This window comes from Lathyrus oleraceus, chromosome 1 (genome assembly GCF_024323335.1).
Source record: "Lathyrus oleraceus cultivar Zhongwan6 chromosome 1, CAAS_Psat_ZW6_1.0, whole genome shotgun sequence".
In the NCBI taxonomy this organism is placed as follows: Eukaryota; Viridiplantae; Streptophyta; class Magnoliopsida; order Fabales; family Fabaceae; genus Lathyrus; species Lathyrus oleraceus.
In genome coordinates this window covers 453,612,761-453,636,743 of record NC_066579.1, presented here as the reverse complement: position 1 = coordinate 453,636,743, position 23,983 = coordinate 453,612,761, and the positions used below count along the sequence as shown (strand labels likewise).

At 35.7% G+C, this 23,983-nt stretch overlaps 2 protein-coding genes across 3 annotated transcripts; one reads left to right on the top strand and one right to left on the bottom strand.

The window, feature by feature from the left end:
* Positions 1-14,649: 14,649 nt before the first annotated feature.
* Positions 14,650-17,225, top strand: LOC127083936 (U3 small nucleolar RNA-associated protein 18 homolog). Its single transcript, XM_051024307.1, has 2 exons — positions 14,650-14,816; positions 15,364-17,225. Exon 2 carries the CDS (start codon positions 15,378-15,380, stop codon positions 17,043-17,045), a length of 1,668 nt encoding a protein of 555 aa, XP_050880264.1. The 5' UTR covers positions 14,650-14,816; positions 15,364-15,377; the 3' UTR covers positions 17,046-17,225.
* Positions 17,226-20,960: 3,735 nt separating this feature from the next.
* Positions 20,961-23,639, bottom strand: LOC127083919 (probable cinnamyl alcohol dehydrogenase 1). 2 transcript variants are annotated; one of them, XM_051024297.1, is made up of 7 exons: positions 23,393-23,639; positions 22,959-23,054; positions 22,605-22,718; positions 22,278-22,508; positions 21,893-22,178; positions 21,645-21,795; positions 20,961-21,552 (listed from the first exon to the last, which is right to left on the bottom strand). In XM_051024297.1, exons 2-7 carry the CDS (start codon positions 23,045-23,047, stop codon positions 21,350-21,352), a joined length of 1,074 nt encoding a protein of 357 aa, XP_050880254.1. In that variant the 5' UTR covers positions 23,048-23,054; positions 23,393-23,639; the 3' UTR covers positions 20,961-21,349. The 2 variants fall into 2 exon arrangements, with proteins under 2 accessions (XP_050880254.1, XP_050880246.1); XM_051024289.1 differs by lacking the exon at positions 23,393-23,639 and having other exon boundaries at positions 22,959-23,073.
* Positions 23,640-23,983: the final 344 nt, after the last annotated feature.

Below are 23,983 nucleotides of genomic sequence, written 5' to 3'. Positions count from 1 at the left end.
AATATTCAATCATGATGCATTATGTATTTAGAGATTTACAAATTGGAAGCATAAAACAATAATGATACACAAACCTGTTTGCAATGGAGTGGTAATGCTGAATTGGCAAGTCACTTTTGGTATCGGGTTGAGTTGGGCGGCGGTAACTTCGGTGCGGATGAGCGGTCGTCAGGGTTTCTTCACTCCGACTTCTCTGGGCTACTCTCCGGGGTTTCTATGCCAGGGTTTCTGGCCGTCTCCGTCTCGGTTTTTCGTTCTCTTTTTCGTTCTGGAGTTGGGGTATTTATAATACTCCTTTGATGACCTAATGGGCTCAGAATGAAGCCCGAAATTTTCTGTTGTCTGTCAGCTTCGCTAGGCGAGCGTGTAGCGAACGTGTAGCGAACGTTCGCTAGGCGAGCGTGTAGCGAACGTGTAGCGAACAGGCCAGTTTGGGCCATTTTCTGGATTGGGCCATTCGTGAGCTGGGCCTTCGTTCCTTTAAGATCAGTGTCATAAAAATGAGTCGGAGTGCCCTGAAAAATGTCTTAAAATATTAATGGGCAAATTTTGGGGTATGACATTGTCGCCCCGATGTGTTTCTTAAATCCTAAACCCAAAACTCTATAAATACTTCTCGCCCGTTAGAAGAAAAGAGATCATAACTCATACACTTATACACAAGCAGTCAACATATACATAAAACCTCTCACTTCACGTGAGCAAGTCTTCTAAACCACCATAAACATCATCGTACATGACTTCTCACAACGGTGGAGAATCCCTACCCATCACCATTTATTATACACTTATTAAGGCATCTGAGTGCATATTCCCTTCAAAGGTATCATGCACATTTGTACTTTTTGACCGATACAAATCTATTTCATATTAAATATTTCAAATAATTAATTTTACATATTTTTTAAATAGACAACATGCATTTTATATATTATTCAACTTTTTTTCTAATATATATATATATATATATATATATATATATATATATATATATATATATATATATATATATATATATATATATATATATGTATATATAAATCAATTTATAAAATTTCATATACTTTTTTAATAGCTAAAATTTGATTTATTTAATTAAATAGGTTTTAAAAAAAGTTTAAACATAGTCTTTTTATCAAATAGACTAGGCTAGAGCATACATAAATAGAGAAAAATTTACTTCATACCCCTACGTTTAGCCTCATACCCCTACAATTTTTTAAAAATATCAATTTTACCCTTAACTGGTTTTAACTAATTTACCATTTTATTTTTACCATTCAGTTGAAACTTTCAAAAATTACACATTCCACCCTCGCACCGGAACTCCTGGAAAAAGACTTCCGGTATGTATTTTTTCCAAACCGGAAGACTGCACAAAACACATCTGAAACACACCAAGTAGTAAACCGGAAGACTTCAAGAAAGAGTTTTTGTTCTTTAATAAAAAAACACACGTTCCAGAACACTTATTGAAAGAGTTCCGGTAAACAAAGTGACACATACCAGAACTCTTTGAAGAAGTCTTCCGGTTTGTGTTTTATGTATTCCGGAACTCTTTTTTGAAGACTTCCGGTATGCAATTTTTTTTTTTTGATTTTTTTTTAAAAATTTAATTGTGCAGGAATGGAAAATCTTCCCCAAATATGTGTAGATACTTTTGATGCATTTATAACGACTGAAAGATTTGGTACACGAAAAGAGGTGATAAGATGGATTCACTACAACAAACAAGACCTTAGACAGCGCTTTTTTTAGCCTTAGACAGCGCTTTAAAGCGCTGTCTAAACCTCCGCTGCTAAAGGTTTAGACAGCGCTTTTTTAAATCTTAAAAGCGCTGTCTAAGCCCCCCCCCCCCCTTAGACAGCGCTTTGGCCAAAAGCGCTTTCTAAGACCCTCCTATTTTAATTTTTTTAGGTATACCTTAGACAGCGCTTTTCAAAAAGCGCTGTCTAAGCCCCCCCCCTTAGACAACGCTTTTGCCTAAAGCGCTTTCTAATCCCCCCCTTAGCACAGCGCTTTTTACAAAAGCGCTGTCTAATGTATACGAAAATTTTTGAAGCTTTTGTTTTAAACCACATTTTTTCCAGGTTTATAAACCAGAATTTCTACCTGTTTTCAACCAGATTTTGACAAACAATTATCACATTTTATACATGCCATTTTGGCCTTTTTTCTACCAATTTTTGGCTAACAAATATATATATATACCAATTCAAACCAAATTTGCCTTAAATGTATCAAAATATATACAAATTTATGTACACATTTACAAGTCATTACATATACTACAAATGTACACATTAATTACACAAATTTATGAAAAAACATTGAGCTCTATCATGAATTGACACCACTCCTCTTTGATTTCGTCCACTTGATCCTTTGTATAAAATGCACACTTGAATTCCTCAAAGTACTACATAATAATATAACATATTTTGAATTAATTCCAACTATTTAATTATATGAGATATGTGTAAATATAAAAATAACTCATAAGTTAGAAATACATACATCGGTGGGAATCACTAATCGGCCCAAAGCAAGAGTATCTCGCATAAACCTCAACATGAAATACCCGCAATCTATTTGATTACGTTGTTGAGGACACTACATATGAAAAAAAAATATGGATTATAAATCCTAAGTTTTATCAAGTGTCATCACTAATATAATAAAAAATGTGGTAATTAAAAATATACCGCCATTTTAATCCATGTAATGCAGTTGGCGCCCCTCCTTGAGGTTTGGATATCTCGTTGGGCCCGAAAAGCTTGTAGGACGCTAATAAAATAAAAATGAAGCAATTAGAACAATTCACATAAACTAAGAATTTTTTTGAACATTCTCACTTACGTGTCAATTAGGACCTTCATATCCGGGTATGTTGTCCAATCATTTCCTAACGAGTCAAGATAATACACAATTTCTCGGATAGGATTGATTGCGAGCAACAACCAATGTCCACTGTAATGATTAGGCAAATGTTAGATGGTAACTTGGAAAATAATTATAATAGATGAATTTAGAATGAAATGCTAACCCGATATTAAACGGTATAAAAAACAACTTCTCCGCATCTTTATTGTCCATGAGGATCCGAAGAACATACTCCGTCACGGTATGCGGTCTACTTAAGATTAAACCTAAGTTGACGGTCGCGGGTGCTAAGAATCCGAATGACTCGTCCAAATCATTGGGGCGCATCAATTTGTCATACAAAAACCTAATATAAAAACATCATTAACACCTCTTTTGAAACATAAAGTAAACCGGATTAACATAAAGTAAACATCATTAACATAAGTTGTTTAATTAATAAAACAAAGTAGACCGGATTTACCTAATATATGTATTGACAACGTTGACGCCGATTTCTTCATGACCAAAAACTTGCATGAAGTCTTCATTACCAATCATTTGGTCGTAATCAAAGCCGAAAATCCCTACCTCCATATGTACATTCCGAACACCTCCGGTCGGTATATCGGTCATCTCTAGAAATGTCCTGAGGCACGACCTATACTTGGTGGTAGGTTTTTTCCTAGCTACGGTCTTCTTAGCACCAGAACTTTTTACCCGTGCGGAGGCGTTGCTAACCTCCTTTTTTTGTTGTGCGGAGGCATTGCTAACCTCATTTTCTTTTTATTTGGATTTTGTGGGAGTCTATTTAACATAACCAAGGAAAATATGTAAGTAAAATTTTAAGCATAAATTTTAAACTTTGAATATACACATTAAAGTTAACATAAGTTTTAAGCATAACTCATATCCTACGCATATGAGGTTTGTCGGCCATGCAACAAACGAACCTACTGCTTCGTGCACCGTTGTTGCATCCGAATCATCGCTAGGATATGGTAATGCTGCATTCGGCTCAACTGCAATATCAACTGATACCTTCAAACATCCAGCAGGGAGCTCTCTAGTGTGGAGTAATACTCCGCTAACGTTATGCACTTTTCCCTTGCCAACCATCTGATAGTATGGTGACGACAAATACAGCTGACAATGGGAAATGCCCTAAAACCAATAATAACAAGAAATCGTTAATGTGTATATATGTCAAATACATAATTTAAGCAAATAGTTCAATTTAAGACAATTATATGTAATTACCTCTGGAATGTTCGGCTGAAAGGTACAATTGATACTGTTTTTGTCCGAAGCATCTCTGTATACTGTTGAGGCGCTAGCCTCTCTTTCTCTCCTCAATGCATCAAGCTCAGCTTGCATGGCTTCCAGTCTTGCATGAAGCTCCCGATTACTAGGAGCCTTTCCTTTTTTAACACTCAGGGAGGTCGGAGTGACTCCAAATCCCTTACCCCTCACCCGACCAGAATACTCAGGGACATCTAATGCCCGACTAAGTATGCCCTTAGTATCATCGGGAGATAAAGACTGAGATAGCTCCTCCTGAAAAATCAGATGAATATCGTATACTTGTCAAATATTTGTGTATAAAAATGTTATTCAATTAATGAAAAAATGTTATACTTACACATTTCTGGTATACGTGTAAAACTTCTTCTTGAGGAACTCCAGATTTGCCCACACGGGCTTCCTTCCACAAAACATGTGCAGGAAGAGATGTTTCTGAACTTTCCTCCTTCTGCAGCTACACATTAAGTCATACAATTTGATCAGATAAAACTAATATATGATGAACAAATTTGTTATCGCAATTTATAAATACTTACCATGGATTGTTCTAAGCGTCCATATCCGACACGTCCTTTTCGGTACGGATATGCGGGACTTGATGCTCTTTCCCGATTTGTAGCACTTATTCTTTGAAAAACCGGGTCTTGTCTTTTGGATTTGAAAGCTTCCCATTCTTCAGCCGATATCAAACTTTCATATTTTTTAGGAAGCTCCGCATCCACAAAATTACCATCCGCATCCTTAAGGAACTTGGATGATAAAAATGTCCGAAACCCTCTTAGAAGCTTTCCGGCCAATTTCATACAAAAACCTCTTCTTTCTTCTTCGATGTTAAAACATCGCTAAGAAAAACATACAGATTGATAGTTAGTATCGGTAATTGAAAAAACATAATTGATACCGTATAATTAAGGGCCAAATGATTGTACCTTTATCTCACTCCAAATTTTTTCTTTCGACTCATTCAGCTCTTTGTTTCTCCAATCATCACATGTAATGGGAATTTCATTCCTTACTAGTGCACCGATAAAACTAGTTAAGGTATGTCCATTAGGTTCTATAAGCTGTCCCTGGTTGTTCCAACAGACATCTAGTATGATGCCTCGAGATCTTCCTTGGACCACCCTCCTCATTACTGTGATGCCTCTTCGAATTTCTTCTTCCGCGGATACTTTTTTACTAACTTCCTCCTGTTGGTCATCAGCCATGTCTAACCTGTAATAAACCAAGGAAACCATCAAATATCAAATATAACTTATAATCAAAGCAATTGAAAACAAAAAAATAAAGAAATCATGCATTATCAGATATAACTTATAATCAAAGCAATTGAAAACAAAAATATAATGAAATCATGCATTATCACATATAACTTATAATCAAAACAATTGAAAAAAATAAATAAAGAAACCATGGATAATTTACCTAAGTCACTAACATCTCTTTCTTTTCTTTGTTGGAATATTAATCACTTGTTTCTTAGCAATGCGTACGGATGAATTGATCCAAATTCCCTCATTATTATCGTTTCTTATATATGACTCATCCGGTATAAGATCCTCAACTTCATCATTTCTATTCAACTCATTCCGTCTAATGCATGACTCATTCTCAACATCAATATCACATTGATCGACACCGCTATCATCAGTCACTTTGTTAGAGAAAAGCACTATAGACCATTTTGTACTCTTCGGGTCATTCACATAGAACACTTGTTTAGCTTGAGATGCTAGAATAAAAGGTTCATCTTTGTACCCCACCCTAGTAAGATCAACTTGCAAAAATCCAGACTTATCCATTCGTATGCCACTACTATTCACCCACTTGCAACCAAAGATGGGAATCTGAAACTTCTCGTAATCAAATACCCAAATGTGCTCAATAACTCCAAAATATGACAAATTTGCATATTTGGGGTTTAAGTCCTTCATACTTGATATATGCATTGCTTCAGCTAGCACGGTGACACCACTATTTTGCATAGTACTCTTATCATCTTGTTCTTTGGTATAAAATGTGTATCCATTAATTGAATATGCGCTATGAGAAAACACATGCAAACTTGGACCATATGCCAAACATCTCAACATTTCTGTTACCGAAGAAGGATCTGAAGAGCGCTTCAAATAAATATGATCCTTCAACCATTGTATGAAACTTTGATTGTGCTATATAACTATCCAATTTTCATTTCTGTTCGGATTTAACCTTCGGAGTACATCCTTGTGCATTTCAACATATGGCTCAACCTCATTATTATTGTGCAGAACATACAAATGAACTTGATCCCGTTCATCTCTTGATATTGTCACAATTTTATTCCCAATTAATTTTTTACCTTCCATTTTGTCGAAAATCTGAGCTCTGGGGAGTCCAATCGATTGAACGTTAGACAAATATTCAGTACAAAACTCAACAGCTTCTTCAACAATGTATCGTTCAACAATACAACCCTCTGGTCGACTTCGGGATTTCACGTACCCTTTTAATATTTTCATATACCGTTCAGCAGGGTACATCCATCTCATATAAGCTGGTCCACACAACTGTGTCTCTTTCACAAGATGAACAACTAAATGAACCATTATGTCAAAAAAAGACGGAGGAAAATACATTTCAAGCTCACACAAGGTAATTACAATCTCTTTTTGTAGTGTTGGTAAGATCTCGGGATCGATCACCTTACTACAAATTGACCTAAAGAAAAAACATAATTTAGTTATGGCACTTCTTACTTTTTCTGGCAAAATAGAACGTATACCTATCGGTAGAAAATGTTCCATTATAACATGGCAATCATGTGTCTTCAAATTCTTCAACTTGAGGTCTTTCATAGAAACAAGTCTTCTGATATCAGATGAGTATCCTTCTGGAACCTTAACTTCACTCAGAGACTTACACAATTTTTTTTTCTCCTTTCTAGATAAAGTAAAAGCAGCAGGTGGTAGATATGTTCGTCTTCCTTTCTTCACGGGTGCTAATTCAGTTCTCATTCCCATTTTTAACATGTCCTCCCTTGCTTTAAGGCCATCCTTAGACTTGCCTTTTATATTGAGTAATGTACCGATAACACTTTCAAATACGTTTTTTTCAATATGCATAACATCGAGAAAATGTCTCACGTACAAAGACTTCCAATATGGCAATTCAAAAAATATCGACCTTTTCTTCCACCCACCTTTCACAATCTTATGTGCAAAAGGCTTGCCAAACTCAGTACGCACATCTTTCACCTTTTCAAAAACTTGTTCACCTGACAATGCGGGTGGAGCTCTACGATGTTCGGTGTCTCCATTGAATGCTTTTCTCCACCCACGGTAGTGATGTTTAGAATGTAAGAATCTACGATGACCGAGAAACACATTCTTCTGGCAAAGTTCCAATCGAATCGTATCGGTTCCGTCTTCACAAACAGGACACGCACGTTGACCTTTAATGCTATACCCAGATAGATTCCCGTATGCTGGAAAATCATTAATTGTGCCAAACAACATCGCCCTCAAATTGAAACTTTCTTTCCTATATCCATCATAAACCTCCACACCGTTCTCCCACAAAATCTTTAAATCTTCGATTAGAGGTGTCAAGTATACGTCTATGTCATTCCCTGGTTGTTTAGGCCCAGAGATTAACATAGATAACATCATGTACTTACGCTTCATACATAGCCACGGAGGTAGGTTATAAATCATAAGAATCACAGGCCATGTAGTATGTGAGATACTTTGAAGACCATGTGGGTTCATTCCATCAGTAGATAATGCCAATCGAAGGTTTCTTGCTTCTGATCCAAACTCAGGATAATCATTATCAATCTTCGACCACTGTGGTGAATCAGCCGGATGCCGATACATTCCATCAATAATTCTTTCATCTGCATGCCAAGTAAGATGTCTTGCATCGGTTTCACTACGAAACATGCGCCTAAATCTCGGAATTATCGGAAAATACCATAAGACTTTTGCGGGAGATAATCTTTTCTTATATCGAGACAAACCGCATTTAGGGCACTCAGTTAACATTGCATATTCGTTACGAAACAAAATGCAATCGTTAGGACAAGCATGTATCTTATCATAGCTCATGCCAATAGAGCACAACATTTTTTTTGCCTCATAGGTTCGATTAGGAAGAACATTATCATCCGGTAGCATTTCTCTCATAAGGGCCAACAACTCTGTGAAACTTTTATCCGACCATCCATTGCCCGCCTTTAAGTTGTACAACTTTAATACCGCAGAAAGTCTTGAGAATTTAGTGCAACCTTTGTACAACGGTTTCTCTGCATCGCTTACCATCCTCTCAAACATTTCAGGACAATCATGAAGATCTTCTTCCAGTGCTTCTACAATCTCTTCAACTCGATCACAATCGTATGTTTCCGTGTCTTTGTCGTATGAAGCATAGGTCGTATTACTTTTTCCACTCGATTCAACATTCTCGTTAATTTTCTCACCATGAAATATCCAACACTGATAACTTTGATCAATTCCATGCCTCAGCAAATGCGATTTCAATCCATGTGCGTCAACCTTACCAATATAACAACAACGCAAGCAAGGACAATGCATTCGTCTGGGGTTTTCAGCGTGTTGAACAACATACTTAACGAATTCCGCAACCCCACTCTCGTACTCTTTGGTCATTCGATCGGCACAGATCCATGTTTTATCCATGGTTTTCCTACTTATTAAAGTAAACAATTAATCCAGACGAAAATACATAACTAAGGTAGTATCTTTGAATATCCTAACAATTATAAAGTTTAATAACGTATCTGATACGCCAATATACCAACTTTAATTACCTCATCACTTTCATTTTTTATATTACAAGAATCAAACTTTTTCTATTATAATATACCTATAAGTATACCTATAACTATATTAGAGTTCGTTCAATCATTTTATGGGAGAAATCTTGTTCCTTTAGAATGAAAGTGAGATGAACAACACTTTCACAGTTGAAAAGAAAAAAAACTACCTATTCAATCTTCAAGTATAATCACTAAGGAAACATGAAGTTTGAACAATATTGAACATCTAAATCCAAGCCTAGTCATGACAGCCCCAACATGCAATGCATTTCAAAATTCATCATGCATACCAAGCAAGTATAAAGAAAATCAAATTGCATACACATATACATACACAATTCAATATACATACATACACAAACTAACAACTCCCAAATCACCAACTATCATTAAACATTGCATTTGTAACACCAGCAACTAACCGATTAGCATAGCATTTTCAACAAACAGTTAACCATAATTATCATAATTATAAATTTCAATGAAGAAACATGTACACCAAAGCATTAGTACATAGCATTACATGGCAAACTTCGTGCACATTAACATAACATACTTTTACTTCTATGACAGTTGCAGACCAAATTTACATAACAAGACCAAGCAATACATATTTTTCAACCAGCATACATCAATTCACGTGCAATCCATTAACACCATTTCAAAAGGGGGCATGAATGCATTGCTAACAATCATTTCCTACAGTAACAACCCTATTAATCATCTTAACAATGGCAGTTGTGGTGGATAGTAAAAATTTGATCAAGATTGCAACAGGGCAATGGACAAACCACAAGCATTGAATGTAGATTCAAACAGGGCAGCCATATGCTAACACCAACCCATACACATACGTTCAGCCATGGATCTAATTGCACACATACAAGGATATAATAAACAACAACGGGTCCATTCAAGCAGAGCAATTAACATAGGCAAAACATACAAGTGCAACAAGTATAAAAGAAAGAAACTATTGCAGTAACAATCCAAGTTATTTGAACTCATGGCATTACAATCAAACAAGCACATTTTTAACACCAACATTTCAGTTCAAGCCAAAGTCAAACAAGCAGGCGTTGTGGCATTGCATAACTAGTAAGCTAGCTAACTAACAGAATAGCTCAGTTAGCATCATTGACAAATCCAAGAACACTCCAACATTCTAACTTCATTCTATGACAGAAATCCCACTGAGTTCATTAATTTTTCTTATTGTAATTGACAATGGAAATCGACTGTGATAACATCATAAGCATAACTAAACTAACTCTATTCTAAGCCAAGCTAATTATTTAACCATATTGACTAACATCTAACAAGTTAGCATTATGTTAGCATTAGAGCAGAACGTACCGTATTCAACTTCAAAAGATGGAAGAAGAGGAAGAGCATTAGAGCAGAACGTACCGTATTCAAGTGATATCCTTGCGCTGCAACCTTCGATTGTTTGGGTGACGGCGGAGGTTCGGAGGTGAGAGGCGAGTGCGGCGGTCGACTGTTTCGGTGACGGCGGAGGGACCCTCGAAGGCGGAAAATAGGGTGATATGGGGATGTCGTGTTTTGGAGTGTCTGCGTGATGTTGTGTGAGTTGAGAAGAAGGTTATGGCTGATGGAGATTGAGGGGAAGAGGAAATGGCGGAAGTTTGTGAGGTGAGTGAAGAAGAGGGAAAACAAAAGAACAGAGAACGAAAGCGCTTTTGTGGTCTGAAACTTTATTTTAATTAGACCTTAGACAGCGCTTTGGCCAAAAGCGCTTTCTAAGGTATGCCTTAGACAGCGCTTCCCAAAAGCGCTTTCTAAACCCCCCCTTAGACAGCGCTTTTGGTTTTAATTTTTTTTTTTAATTTAAAGACTTTAGACAGCGCTTTATCAAAAGCGCTGTCTAAAGTCTATATTTAAAAGCGCTTTCTAAAAGCGCTGTCTAAGGGGGGGTCTTAGACAGCGCTTTTAGAAAGCGCTGTCTAAGACCCCCCCTTAGACAGCGCTTTCACTATTTTCTTGGAACATTTTCCGTGTTTTATTTTAATTTTAACCTTAGACAGCGCTTTCTTTTAAAAGCGCTGTCTAAGATGCGCTGTTAAAAGTCATTTTTGGCGTAGTGATTAAAGAGATTGAAATCGATAATAAAGTAACTGTTATTATCAGTCGTTAAGATACTGAAACAAGGAAAAGAGGGAGAAGTAACAAATTAATATTTGGTTATGATAAAGGTGAGAAACACAAGAGTACTGATAGTGGAACCCAAAGTGCGTCAAAGAAATGTGGATGCCCATTTAAAATCAGGTCGACTCCGGCGAAAGATGGGTCTGGTTGGAAGATTGATGTAAAATGTGGGTTACATAATCATGGTTTACCTGATAGATTAGAAAATCATTCCTTTATTGGTAGGTTGACCACAGATGAGAAACAACATGTCGCTGATTTGACAAAAAGACGTGTACCATCTAGACACATATTGCTTTCCTTGCAAGACCGAGATCCTGAGAACGTCACTCGGATTACGCAAGTATACAAGCATAAGAATGTGATACAAAAAGAGATAAGAGGTCCTAGAAGTGAGATACAACATTTGTTTAAGCTTATTGAGGATGCATGCTATGTGTATTGGAGTAGAAAAAAGGATGACTCGGAAGTTGTGAGAAATATATTTTGGGCCCATCCTGATTCAGTTAAGTTGTTGAATATTTTTCCGATTGTGTTAGTTATGGATAACACCTACAAGACAAACAAATATAGACAACCTTTGTTTGAATTGTTGGCATGACATCAACCGAGTTGACTTTTGCTGTTGCATTTGTGTATATGGAGCCTGAGCAGACAGAGAATTTTTGCTGGGTATTGGAGAAACTAAATATTTTACAGTTATCAATGATTTAAGCGTACGAACAACTCACAACAAATAGGAACAGAAACGGAATTTCAAGCCAACCCAGTTATCAACAACAAGTTCAAGTGTCAATGATTTAAGGCAAAGCTAAGTGTTTAAGATTTCATTATCAGGCGCAGTATATTTTAAAGGGAAAGAGGACTACATAAATTTTTTAGGTGAAAAGTCTCTTGTCCTTGCTCTGTATTTTTCGTGTGCTATGTTTTGATTTAAATTTCCTCCCCCAATATCTTTTAGTCGTTTGTGTGTTGTTGTTGGTTATGTTGTGGAATTGATGTTGATACTGGTGTAAGGTTATAGCTCAGCTTTACTCTGAGTTTTGATGAGAAACATTGAGATGCTTTGGATGTATAGAGCTTTAGGTATAGGTTTTGTATGAATTTCTGCAGAGTTTTGGTGTAATTTTTTTTGTGTTTGTGAATCAGTATTGACTCTAATTTATAGGAAAAGAATTTGGGATATGGTACGTGTGAAATTTGTCAGAATTTCTGTTGACTCGTGTAGGAATTTGTTTTTGAGGATGATGAGTTATGATATGGATAGAATCAAATTGTTATGAATTTTTTCTCAATCTCTGATTTTGTGGAGTTTTCTTGAGTGATATGAAACACAATTTTTTGAGGTACTTGAAATATTACTTTTTGTTTTCAATTTCATTATGTGGGTGTTTATGTATGTTATAGTATGTGACAATGTCACTGCTTCTGATTCTTGATGTGTGATGGTCATGGTACCACTTTTGCAATGTATATGTTGTTGCTATGCTGCTTTTTGCTTTGAATGTAGGCTGATGTTATTTCATTGTTTTTGCATCATGTATATATGAGTAATATGCTTGCTTGAAGGGTCTCATTTGATTGTTTTTTCATGTATGTCATGCTTGCTGAATGATGCTGAATATTGATCATGTCATGTGGTTTTTGATGCTTATGACAATGTGTTGATTTTTGTAAGGTGAAGATGTTTCATGGAGAGGAGCACATGGAAATGGTAATGACATGATGAAAAGAGATTTGCACGATAAAGCTTCAAAGAATGACCAAATTATTTGCACTTTTATTTTCTTTTTGTGTAACAAAATACCATGTAGCAACATTGATATACCATAAACAAACATGTACTTTTAATCTTATTTTATTTTTTAAAGACCTAAAATATACTAAGTAGTTTTATTTAAATGTAACATGCATATTTATATTATATTACAAAAGGTACCATGACCATCACACATCAAGAGTCACAAGCAACGACATTGTCACATACTATAACATACATAAACATCCACATAATGAAATTGAAAACAAAAAGTAATATTTCAAGTACCTCAGAAAATGTGTTTCATATCACTCAAGAAAACTCCACAAAACCAGAGATTGAGAAAGAATTCATAACAATTTGATTCTATCCATATCATAACTCATCATCCTCAAAAACAAATTCCTACACGAGTCAACCGAAATTTTGATAAATTTCACATGTACCATATCCCAAAATTTTTTCCTATAAATTGGAGTCAATACTGATTCACAAACACACACAAAATTTACACCAAAACTCTACAGAAATTCATACAAAACCTATACCTAAAGCTCTATACACCCAAAGCATCTCAATGTTTCTCATCAAAACTCGGAGTAAAGCTGAGCTATAACCTTACACCAGTATCAACATCAATTCCACGACATAACCAACTACAACACACAAATGACTCAAAGATATTGGGGGAGGAAATTTAAATCAAAACAAAGCACACGAAAAATACAGAGCAAGGACAAGAGACTTTTCACCTGAAAAATTTATGTAGTCCTCTTTCCCTTTAAAATACACTGCGCCTGATAATGAAATCTTAAACACTTAGTTTTGCCTTAAATCATTGACACTTGAACTTGTTGTTGATAACTGGGTTGGCTTGAAATTCCGTTTTTGTTCCTATTTGTTGTGAGTTGTTCGTACGCTTAAATCATTGATAACTGTTGAGTTTTGTAACGATAGACTAGAAGGTTCGTATGTCCCGTTATAACCTTCTGATCTATCAGGTAAACCATGGTTATGGACTCCATATTTTACATCAACCTTCCATCCAGACCCATCTTTCGCAGGAGTCGATTTGATTTTAAATAGACATCCATATTTTTTGGTCACACTTTGGATTCCATTATCAATATCTTTGTATTTTCCACCTTTATCACAACCAAATATTAATTTGTTACTTCTCCCTCTTTGACCTGTTTTAGTATCTGAACCTCTTTAATTAACCTTATCACCTCTTTTCGTGTACCAAATCTTTGAGTAGTTGAAAAAACATCAGAAGTATCTACACATATTTAGGGAAGCATTTCCATACCTGTACAATAAAAAAATTGTCTAAAAAAATTTAACACAAATCAGAAGTCTTCATAAAAGAGTTACGGGACACAAAAATAACAAACCGGAAATCTTTAGGAAAAAATTCAGGTATATATTAATGTGTTAATCGAAACACCTATGTTAAGTGTTCCGGAACGATAATTTTTTATACTAAATCAGAACTCTTCTAAACAGTGTTCCGGAACACGTTTTACAATAAACCGAATGTTTTTTTCAACGTGTTCTGGTACGAGTTTGAAGGGTGCAATTTTAGAAAGTTTCAATTGAAAAAATTAAAAATGAAATGATAAATTGATTAAAAATAAACAAAGGTAAAATTGACATTTTAAACAAAATATAGGGGTATAAGTATAACGGTAAGATTATGAGATAAAATTTTCTATATAAAAATACAAGTAAGCCCAAAAGAAAGCCGAATCCAAGCCCAACAGTATCTAATCGCTAAACCCTTTTCGACTATGGTGTTGCTTCTCACTCTCTCGCCTAAACCCTTCCGTAGACAGAGCGGGAGAGACTCAGCCACCATCCATATACCTTCGCTCCGTGAAGTGTTTCTTCCCAATCATTATTAAGGTATTCATTTTCCACACTTTCAATTTTGTTTTCCCTTTAATCATGTTTATCAATTTCAATATGCTGAATCTAACTCAGATATTTATTCACTAGAATACTTAATTAACACAATCGATTTAGGTGTAAATTATTTTCTGTTTTCTCTATTGTGTACTGCACGAATGTTTTTTCCTGTTACTGAATGCTGCTGAGATGGTTAAGTTATTGATGATTTGAAATGTATAAATGAAATGAATTCAATTCAAGCTTTTCATATGACTCATGATTTGAGTTTATGAAACATTATGCCACCTATTTGTGAATTCAAGTTTATTCATTTTGGTGTTTTGTCAATTGAATTTTGGGTTGGATCAAAGCATGAAACACGACAAGAAATGTAATCACAAGTGTCTGTGTGGTGTCGGTCGCAGACACACCTTTTTTCAAGACGTATCAGTGCTATAGTTGGTCTAATTCAACTGTTGCTTGTGTTGTATTTCGGTTTCCAACTTTTATATTGGATTAGATGAAATGTTTCATCTGAGTTGTGGGTTTATTTATTTTTCAGGTTTGTTTGAAAATATGAGTTTGATATCTCAAAATGCCCTATCTAAAAATGAGACCAAAATGGGGGAAGATATTAAAGAAAAAGAGATTGAAGATGGTAAAGAGGATGATGTTGATGCCTTGGAAGTGAAAAAGAGGAAGCGGGATGAAAAGGAAGAACAGTTGGCGATGGAACAAGTTAAAGAAATGAAAAAACTAGAGAACTTTTTGTTCGGGTCTCTCTATTCCCCTCTTGAATTTGGAAAGGGGGAGATTGATGATGTGGATGTCGGGATTGCGGCTAAGGCTTCTGATTTGTTTTTCACTGATCGTTCTGCAGATAGTGTCCTCACTGGTTACCAAGAAGATGCCGACTTCTCGGATGGAAGTTATGATAATGATGATAGAAAGCCGGTGTGGGTGGATGAGGAAGAAGAAAAAGTCACTGTAAACATAGCTAAAGTCAACAGATTAAGGAAACTAAGGAAGGAGGAGGACGAGAATTTGATATCTGGTTCAGAGTATGTGTCAAGATTGAGAGCTCAACATGTGAAGCTCAACCGAGGAACTGACTGGGCGCAGCTTGATTCAGGGTCAAAAATGGATGAATCTTCTGATGATGAGTTGACAGATGATGAAAATAAAGCTGTTGTGAGCCGAGGTTATGTGGATGTGGAAGTGGATGATATTCTCAGGACAAATGAAGACCTGGTTGTGAAGAGCAGCTCAAAACTGTTGCCGGGACACATTGAATACTCGAGACTTGTAGATGCAAATATACAAGATCCTTCTAATGGTCCCATAAATTCAGTTCAGTTCCATCGAAATGGTCAGCTGCTTCTCGCCGCTGGATTAGACAGGAAGCTTAGGTTTTTTCAAATTGATGGCAAACGGAACACGAAAATTCAAAGCATCTTCCTCGAAGACTGCCCAATTCGAAAAGCGTCTTTCCTGCCTGATGGATCTCAGGTGATAATATCAGGAAGAAGAAACTTCTTTTATAGTCTTGATTTAGTTAAGGCTAGAGTTGATAAAAGTGGTCCACTGTTGGGTAGGGACGAGAAGAGTTTGGAAGTTTTCGAGGTCTCTCCTGATTCTAAAACGATAGCCTTTGTGGGTAATGAAGGTTATATTTTACTGGTTTCAGCAAAATCAAAGCAATTAATTGGTACTCTAAAGATGAATGGAACAGTTCGAGCATTAGCATTTTCTGAAGACGGGCAAAAATTGTTGAGCACTGGCGGCGATGGTCACATTTACCATTGGGATCTACGAACGAGGACTTGTATACACAAAGGTGTAGATGAAGGCTGTTTAACTGGCACAGCCCTTTGTACTTCTCCAGTAGGGACACATTTTGCAGCTGGTTCAGACAGTGGAATTGTGAATATTTACAATAGTGAGGAATTTCTCGGTGGAAAGAGAAAGCCTATCAAGACCATTGATAATCTGAATTCTACAGTGAATTTCATGAAATATAATCATGATTCTCAAATATTAGCAATCTGTTCAACATTGAGGAAGAGCAGTTTGAAATTAATACATATACCATCCTATACTGTTTTCTCTAACTGGCCGCGGGCAAATACGGGCCTGCATTATCCTCGTTGTATTGATTTTAGTCCAGGTGGGGGTTTTATGGCAGTAGGAAACGCTTCAGGCAGAGTGTTGTTGTATAAGTTGCACCATTATCACCATGCCTAAAGTAAGTTAGAAATACTGGCAAAGTTTTTTTGGTCTTATACTTTAGAGACTTGAGTTGTATTTTATCATTAATTAATGAAACTTCATTTTTCTGGTCAAATAACCAAAACTTCTATGTTGTTATGTCATGTATTTTATTAAGCCTAATATCTCTATATGAAATGGACATGCTTTTCTTTAGAGATAGTGTTATTTGAATATCATAATACAGATAGTGTATGTGGCACTGCGCATATATATTTTTTATTTTCTACGAGTCATATTCATATTTTTAGATGATAAGATCAAGAAGCTACATTTTTTTTTGGTTAAGTACAGTTTTTCAATATTAAGAAATTATATCATAATAAATAATTGGAGTTGCTCTTTTCATGTTTAATGATGAAAAACCACTCTAATGAAACTTGAAATTGTCATTCTAAAATTTGAAAGTATATTTTCGAACTCATCTTAAATACACCACGTTCATAAATAGTCCATACTTTTATATATTTTATAAAAAAAAATTTAGTTTGAAATTCAAAAGTATACTTCCGTGAAAAACATTCTTAAGATTTTGAAATAATTAGTGGCAGTCAATATCCATGTTTTATAAGATTTGAAGTTGTCAATTGCATTTTCTTGCCGTAAACAATTCAAGAGATTAGAAAAATCACATTATAGGGCCACAATTAAATTAATAAATATGATTAATCTTAATGGTTAGTATTAAGAGTGTGTTCCTTTCAAGATTTCATATTTGAATCTTATTAGATAGATTTGTTTTGTCTTTAAACGATATCCAGTTTCTCTGACAAGTGGCCGGTAGGATTGATCTCTTTGAATTAGTCGGTTACAAGATCAAATACCAAAATAAAAAAAAGTAACAAATATACTTTGAAATACCTATTGCTTGATGAGAATTGAATATTAAAATAGGTTTGTCTCATTTAGCAATGATAAGCACATTAGTGAAGTGCAAAAGTAATCACACAAACAAGGAATGACCAAAATTTTAAAAACGTCTCCTACCGAAGTATGCTTTTAGAATTATATGTCTAGACTATTTTTCTTTTTTCAGAATAAAGGTGTGTCTAATGCAGTGTATTTTGAATGTTTGAAAGTATATTTTTGAATTTTAGGGATATTATTAGTATGCCTCCTATCAAGTTTACTTCCAAGAAAACAAGCAAGTTATGGGGGGGAGATGGAAGGTTAGAAAGTCATTGTGCTAATTGATTGTGGAGCCTCTCACAACTTTATTTCAACCCTTTTGGTGGAAGAAATAGGTTTTCCAGTTGTGACGATGCGTGCTTGCATAATGGAAGTAGGGGATGTTCGAAAGATTCCTTGTGAAGGACTTTGTGAGGCTGTCTGTTTGCATATGCATGGCCTTTCCATACAACAAGAATTTTATGTCATTATCAAAAGACAAAAATTGAAAAGTTGGTGGATTATATGCTAAAATCATGGATTATACGTCCAAGTGTAAGTCTTTATTCTAACCCTATCATTCTTGTGAAAAAGAAAGATGGAAGTTGGTGGTTCTATGGAATTATCAGGTTTTGAATAAGATTACAGTTCTATATAAATTTCTTATTTCAATCATTGACGAATTATTAGATGAGTTGTGAGGGGCCACTATTTACAAAACAGGGCATAAAATAAGGATATCATCAAATCCGGATGGACCAAAGGATGTTCCTAAAACAACATTCCAGACTCATGACGACCATTATGAGTTCTTGCCATGTCTTTTGGCTTGACAAATGCTCCATCCACATTTCAAGCACCAATGAATGAAGTCCTCAAGCCTTGTTTACAGAAGTTTGCGTTGGTTTTTTTGATGATATTTTTGGATACAACAAAACTCATAAGGATCATCAATTTCACCTTCAAGGAGAATCAACTCGTAGCCAATTTCAAGAAATGCACTTTTGGCCAGTCTAAACTGGATTATTTAAGGCACATCATTTCAGCCCAAGATTGTAGCAGCAGACCTTTAAAAGATTGAAGCGATGCTTTACTTGGCCAACACCCAAAGATCTCAAGCCCCTAAGAGGTTTGTTGGATTTAACGGGGTATTATCACCGCTTTGTGAAAAATTATGGCAAGTTAGCAAGGCATCTAACTAATTTCTCAAGGAAGATCATTTTCATTGGGATGGGGAAGTGCATACTGCATTTTTTGTTTTGAAGACAGCACTGACCAAATTGTCGGCGTTGACGGTTCCAAATTTCAGTTTTTCCATTTATGAGAAACAAATGTTTCTAACAAAGCTTTAGGTGTTATTTTGACGCAGAATGGTGAACCAGTGACTTTCTTGATTCAACCATTGTTTGATTGTGTTTATGAAAGAGATTTGATGGCCATTGTGATGGAAGTACAAAAATGGCCTCATTACTTGACGGGACAACATTTCATTATGCAAACGAACAAAAAAGTTTGAAGTTTTTGATGGATCAACATATTCTGAGGGAGGGTTAATTTAAATAGACTTCTAAACCCATGAGCTTTGATTTTGATATTGTTTAAAAACCAGGATGTGATAATGGATTTTTACGCAAAATGACTTTTTGTGCTCTCTCCATGGTTCACTTCTCAGAATTGGAGGAGTGGGAAACTAAGGAGCAGGCTGACCAAAGGATTCCAGGTATCATCCAAAATTTGATTCAGAATTCTCAATCATATCCAGATTACATTTTTGTTGATAGAAAGTTGTTCTATAACAGAAAATTGGTGTTGCCCAAGAATTCATCTAAGATACCAATTTCATTGCCCTTGCACATCCTTTCACCACCAAGAGTGTGGATGAATTGTTCCTTCAAGAGATTGTAGGTTTACACGAGTTCCCGACAACAATAGAATCTGGTAGAGACAAGATCTACCTCAGTAATTTTTGGATTGAAATTTTTCGTGGCTAGTACAAAATTGAAGTTTAGCACTACTTATCATCCTCAAATAGAGGTGGTTAACAGGTGTGTGGAGACATATCCCCTTGTCTGTTAGGTACTAAACCGAGGCTATGGTCCAAATGGTTTGGGCGGGCAGACTTCTGATTCAACTCCAATTATAATGTCTCAACTAAAATGTCACGGTTTCGGGCCGTTAATGGTTGTGATACCCTCACCTTATGAAAGGCACATCGGTTCTATCTTCACTTACTAAAGTTACTAGACTAACAGAGTGTGACACCATCTTGAAGGAAGTCCAAGTCAATCTGCTGAAGGCTTATAATCAAATGCAGAAACAAGCAAATAAACATCGTTGTGACATCTCTTTTATGGTTGGTGATTTGGTTTACTTGAAGTTGCAACATTAAGTTTAAAGTCTTTGGCAAGGAAGATTAATGAGAAACTTGATCCTCGGGTTTATGGTCCATATAAGATAACCAAAGTTGTTCGACAAGTTGATTATCAATTGGAACTGTCACCTGGTTTTTCACGTTTCCTTACTTAAGAAGGAGATTTCCCCCAAAATTCAGCTACAACCCCTACCACCTAGGCCTCGATCAAGTTTGTTTATACCAAGTGTGAAGTCAAAAACCTGAGTAATTATAGACACAATTTATATTATTCAATGTCTTTTAAATAGAATAAAGATGGCAATTTATGTTAATTTCAACATTTTGAGTGTTAATTGTGATTGAATATCTAAGTTTTGCAGAAACTGTTTCCCTCGGCAAGTGCACATATACCCAAATATTTGTTTCACAGATCTGGGTTAAAAAAAAGGAAGTGGATAACTATGTATCAATTGGTGGTACTTTAATTTTGAGGTGCGTTATCTATGCCCTTAGACCAACATCACAATGCATATCATTGAGACTCAACAACAGCCACGACGTAAGTCCGCGTAGCTGCTGCAGGGCCTCAACGCTTGTTGTACGCCATTGTATGCAACGAAAGCTTGTTAAAGAAATAAACTGCACTATAGTAGAAAGCAAAAGAAGTTCTATTAGTTGATCCACAGGAAGTCATTTCCCAACATTTTATGCTAACATGCTTATTTTATTGAGTTCTCAATGTCTACTAGATTACTATATCTTAAATATTTCTATAAAGGCTCTCTGAGCTGTTGCATCTGAAGCCTGCCTTAGTTTATTCTCGAAAGTTGAAAATCGAAACCGAACTCATAATTTTTTTGTAGCAATAAAAAGACTAAGTGCTACTACATACGGGTATTTTATTTCCCTGTTTATGACCCTCTCAAGTGCTAGATATATGAAATTTGAATCATCCTGGCCATCATTATGGAACACTGAACATCTCTCTCTCTGCTTCTGGTATGTAATATCAAACAAGGCAGTCCTTCCCTGTCTAGTTCTAATTCAACTTAAGAGAGTTTCCAATGTCTATCACAAACCGATATTGCACGTCCTTATTTATGACTCTTTCAAGAGCTTCGTTCGAGTACCCAATTGGAATCAGTTCTATATCTGGGTGAACCCCGTTTGCAGCACAGAAGTCAATCATCTCCTGTATCTCTTTAGTACCACCTGTAATACTTCCGGAAACAGTTTTTGATCCTGTCAAACAGATGAAAGTTTTTTACGGCTCCAGCGCTATAATCAATGGGTTACATGAAAGAAAATTTACCATCCCAATAGAACTTACGTACCTAAATTAAGGCTTGCAGGGCTGAATTTGACTTCACTTGGGAACCCAACTAAGACCAGAACACCAGATACCTTCAAGAGTGACATGTAAGGATCAAACGGATGATCACCTGATGCCGTGTCAACGATAAAATCCAATGATTTAGCCAATGCCTGCACAAAAAAGTAGAAGCACAAGTCATCGGCATCAATATTGTTTTCATGTTTTGAAGAAAACGATACTGACATAGATTGTTTGTGCAATAATTACCTTCATCTCTTCTTGATTAGATGAAACAACAAAATTGTCCGCGCCAAGTCGGTTCAGCGCCTCCTCTTTCTTGGACACACTAGTGCTGAAAACCGTCACACGCAAACCAAATGCCTTCCCAAATTTTACCGCCATATGACCGAGGCCACCAAGACCAATCACTCCAAGAGACTTACCAGGTTGATTCATCTTATGACGCATCATGGGAGAATAAACTGTGATGCCAGCACAAAGCAAAGGACCTGCTGAAGCTAAAGGGTAGCTTTTAGGTATCAAGAAGCAATACCTGCATATGCAAGACCATATATGGTATCAAATTAAGAACTGAAGCTACAACCTCCTCAGTTGACATAACAAGAAACAACAAGTCGTTCGTTAAGTTTACCTTTCATGTACTACGATGGAAGTGGAGTATCCTCCTTTTGTAACAGTACCATCAAAATCAACACCATTAAATGTGAAAACCGATCCCTTGACACAATGAACTTCTAGTCTATCGTTACAATACTCGCACTCCCTGCATGAGTTGACGTAAGTCCCCACTCCAACATGGTCACCAACCTTGAAACGTTGGACATTAGGACCAACCTTTGCTACAACCCCAGCAATTTCATGTCTGATAAGTAAATAGAAAAAAAAAACACAGATAAATTAGCTTATACTTATAGTATTCTCACCGATACAAACAACAAGAAAAGAGTCAAATACTCACCCCGGCACAACAGGATACTTTGAATCCCTGTGTTTATTCCTTGTCCAAATTACATCAGCATAACAAACGCCACAGTGTGTAATTTTGACATAAACATCTTCACTCCCAAGAGCCCTTATCAAACATCAATATCATATTGTCAATAGCAATCATCAATATCATATTCAGAGCCGTCTTTGAAAACATGCAAGATATGGGTAAATAAATAGGGTCTCATGTCATGCCTAAATCATAACTAAATAAGGCCTCTATTTATTTTGTCACCGTTGAAACATAGCTAACCAACACAGGGCCTCAAAACTCAAGACGGCTCTGATCATATTGTCAAAAACTCAAGATGCATAACATATATACCTGCGATTGAATTTGTAAGGCGACAAAACTCCAGATGCATCTCTTGCCGCCCAAGCAAGGCAATCTTCCCCGACGCCCTCGGAACTCATACTTTTACTACACCAAAATAACATGATTAGTCCTCAGTCTCTATTGCATTGGTTCGGGTGCGTGCCATATCTGGTTCCGGTGCTTTATCTAAAACTGCTTACAAGTACTTCACAGTCCTCAGTTTACTTAGAAGTTTCATTTCATTAAATTAATTATAATTACTCAAACAAGTTAATCGGAATGTTAGAAATAGTGGATTCATGTAACCCTATGAAACTAAAACCATAAGTAGCATTGATGAAAAGTGAAGAAATGATAGATCGGAGAAAGAAAAATGGGTTATTGAAGAGAGAGTTTACAAGAATTATGAAATTTGATGAAAAGAGTTAAAAGAATAGAGTTACCTTTGGAAGGGATTCACGAAGAAGAAGATAGACGAAACAAGTGGGAGGAGATGGTGTCAACTATATAATAATTCAACCTCACTTGCCGGTCAAAATCACTACTCCTTCCTACCAACCTAAATTTAACAACATTCAATTCCTTCCTCCTTTAATTTTATGGAAGATACTCCCTGCATCATTAAAATAGATCAAACAGATCAAAAATATTTAGATTCATTTCAATTGGATTTGTACAATTTTATGATAAAGTATAGATCAAGTCAAATCGATAAACAATATGTTGCTTTGGGTTAAATTATTAAAAAAACAAATGTGCAAAAATATTTTAAAAAATAATTTAATTTAGATTTATTAATTTTTTATAATAATATAAAATTCTTAATTATTTCTCCTTATAATAAATATTATAAATGATATATATTTTTTCTTGAAGTTGAATAACTTATTCTAATGATGATATATGATTTGGGTAGACGAGTCCCAGATCAAATTTTAAAAATCCATTATTTGAACCAATTAACATCGGATTTCATTGATTTGATTTTTTAATTAACTAAAAAATCTTTGAATTGAATTTCATGATTTGATTTG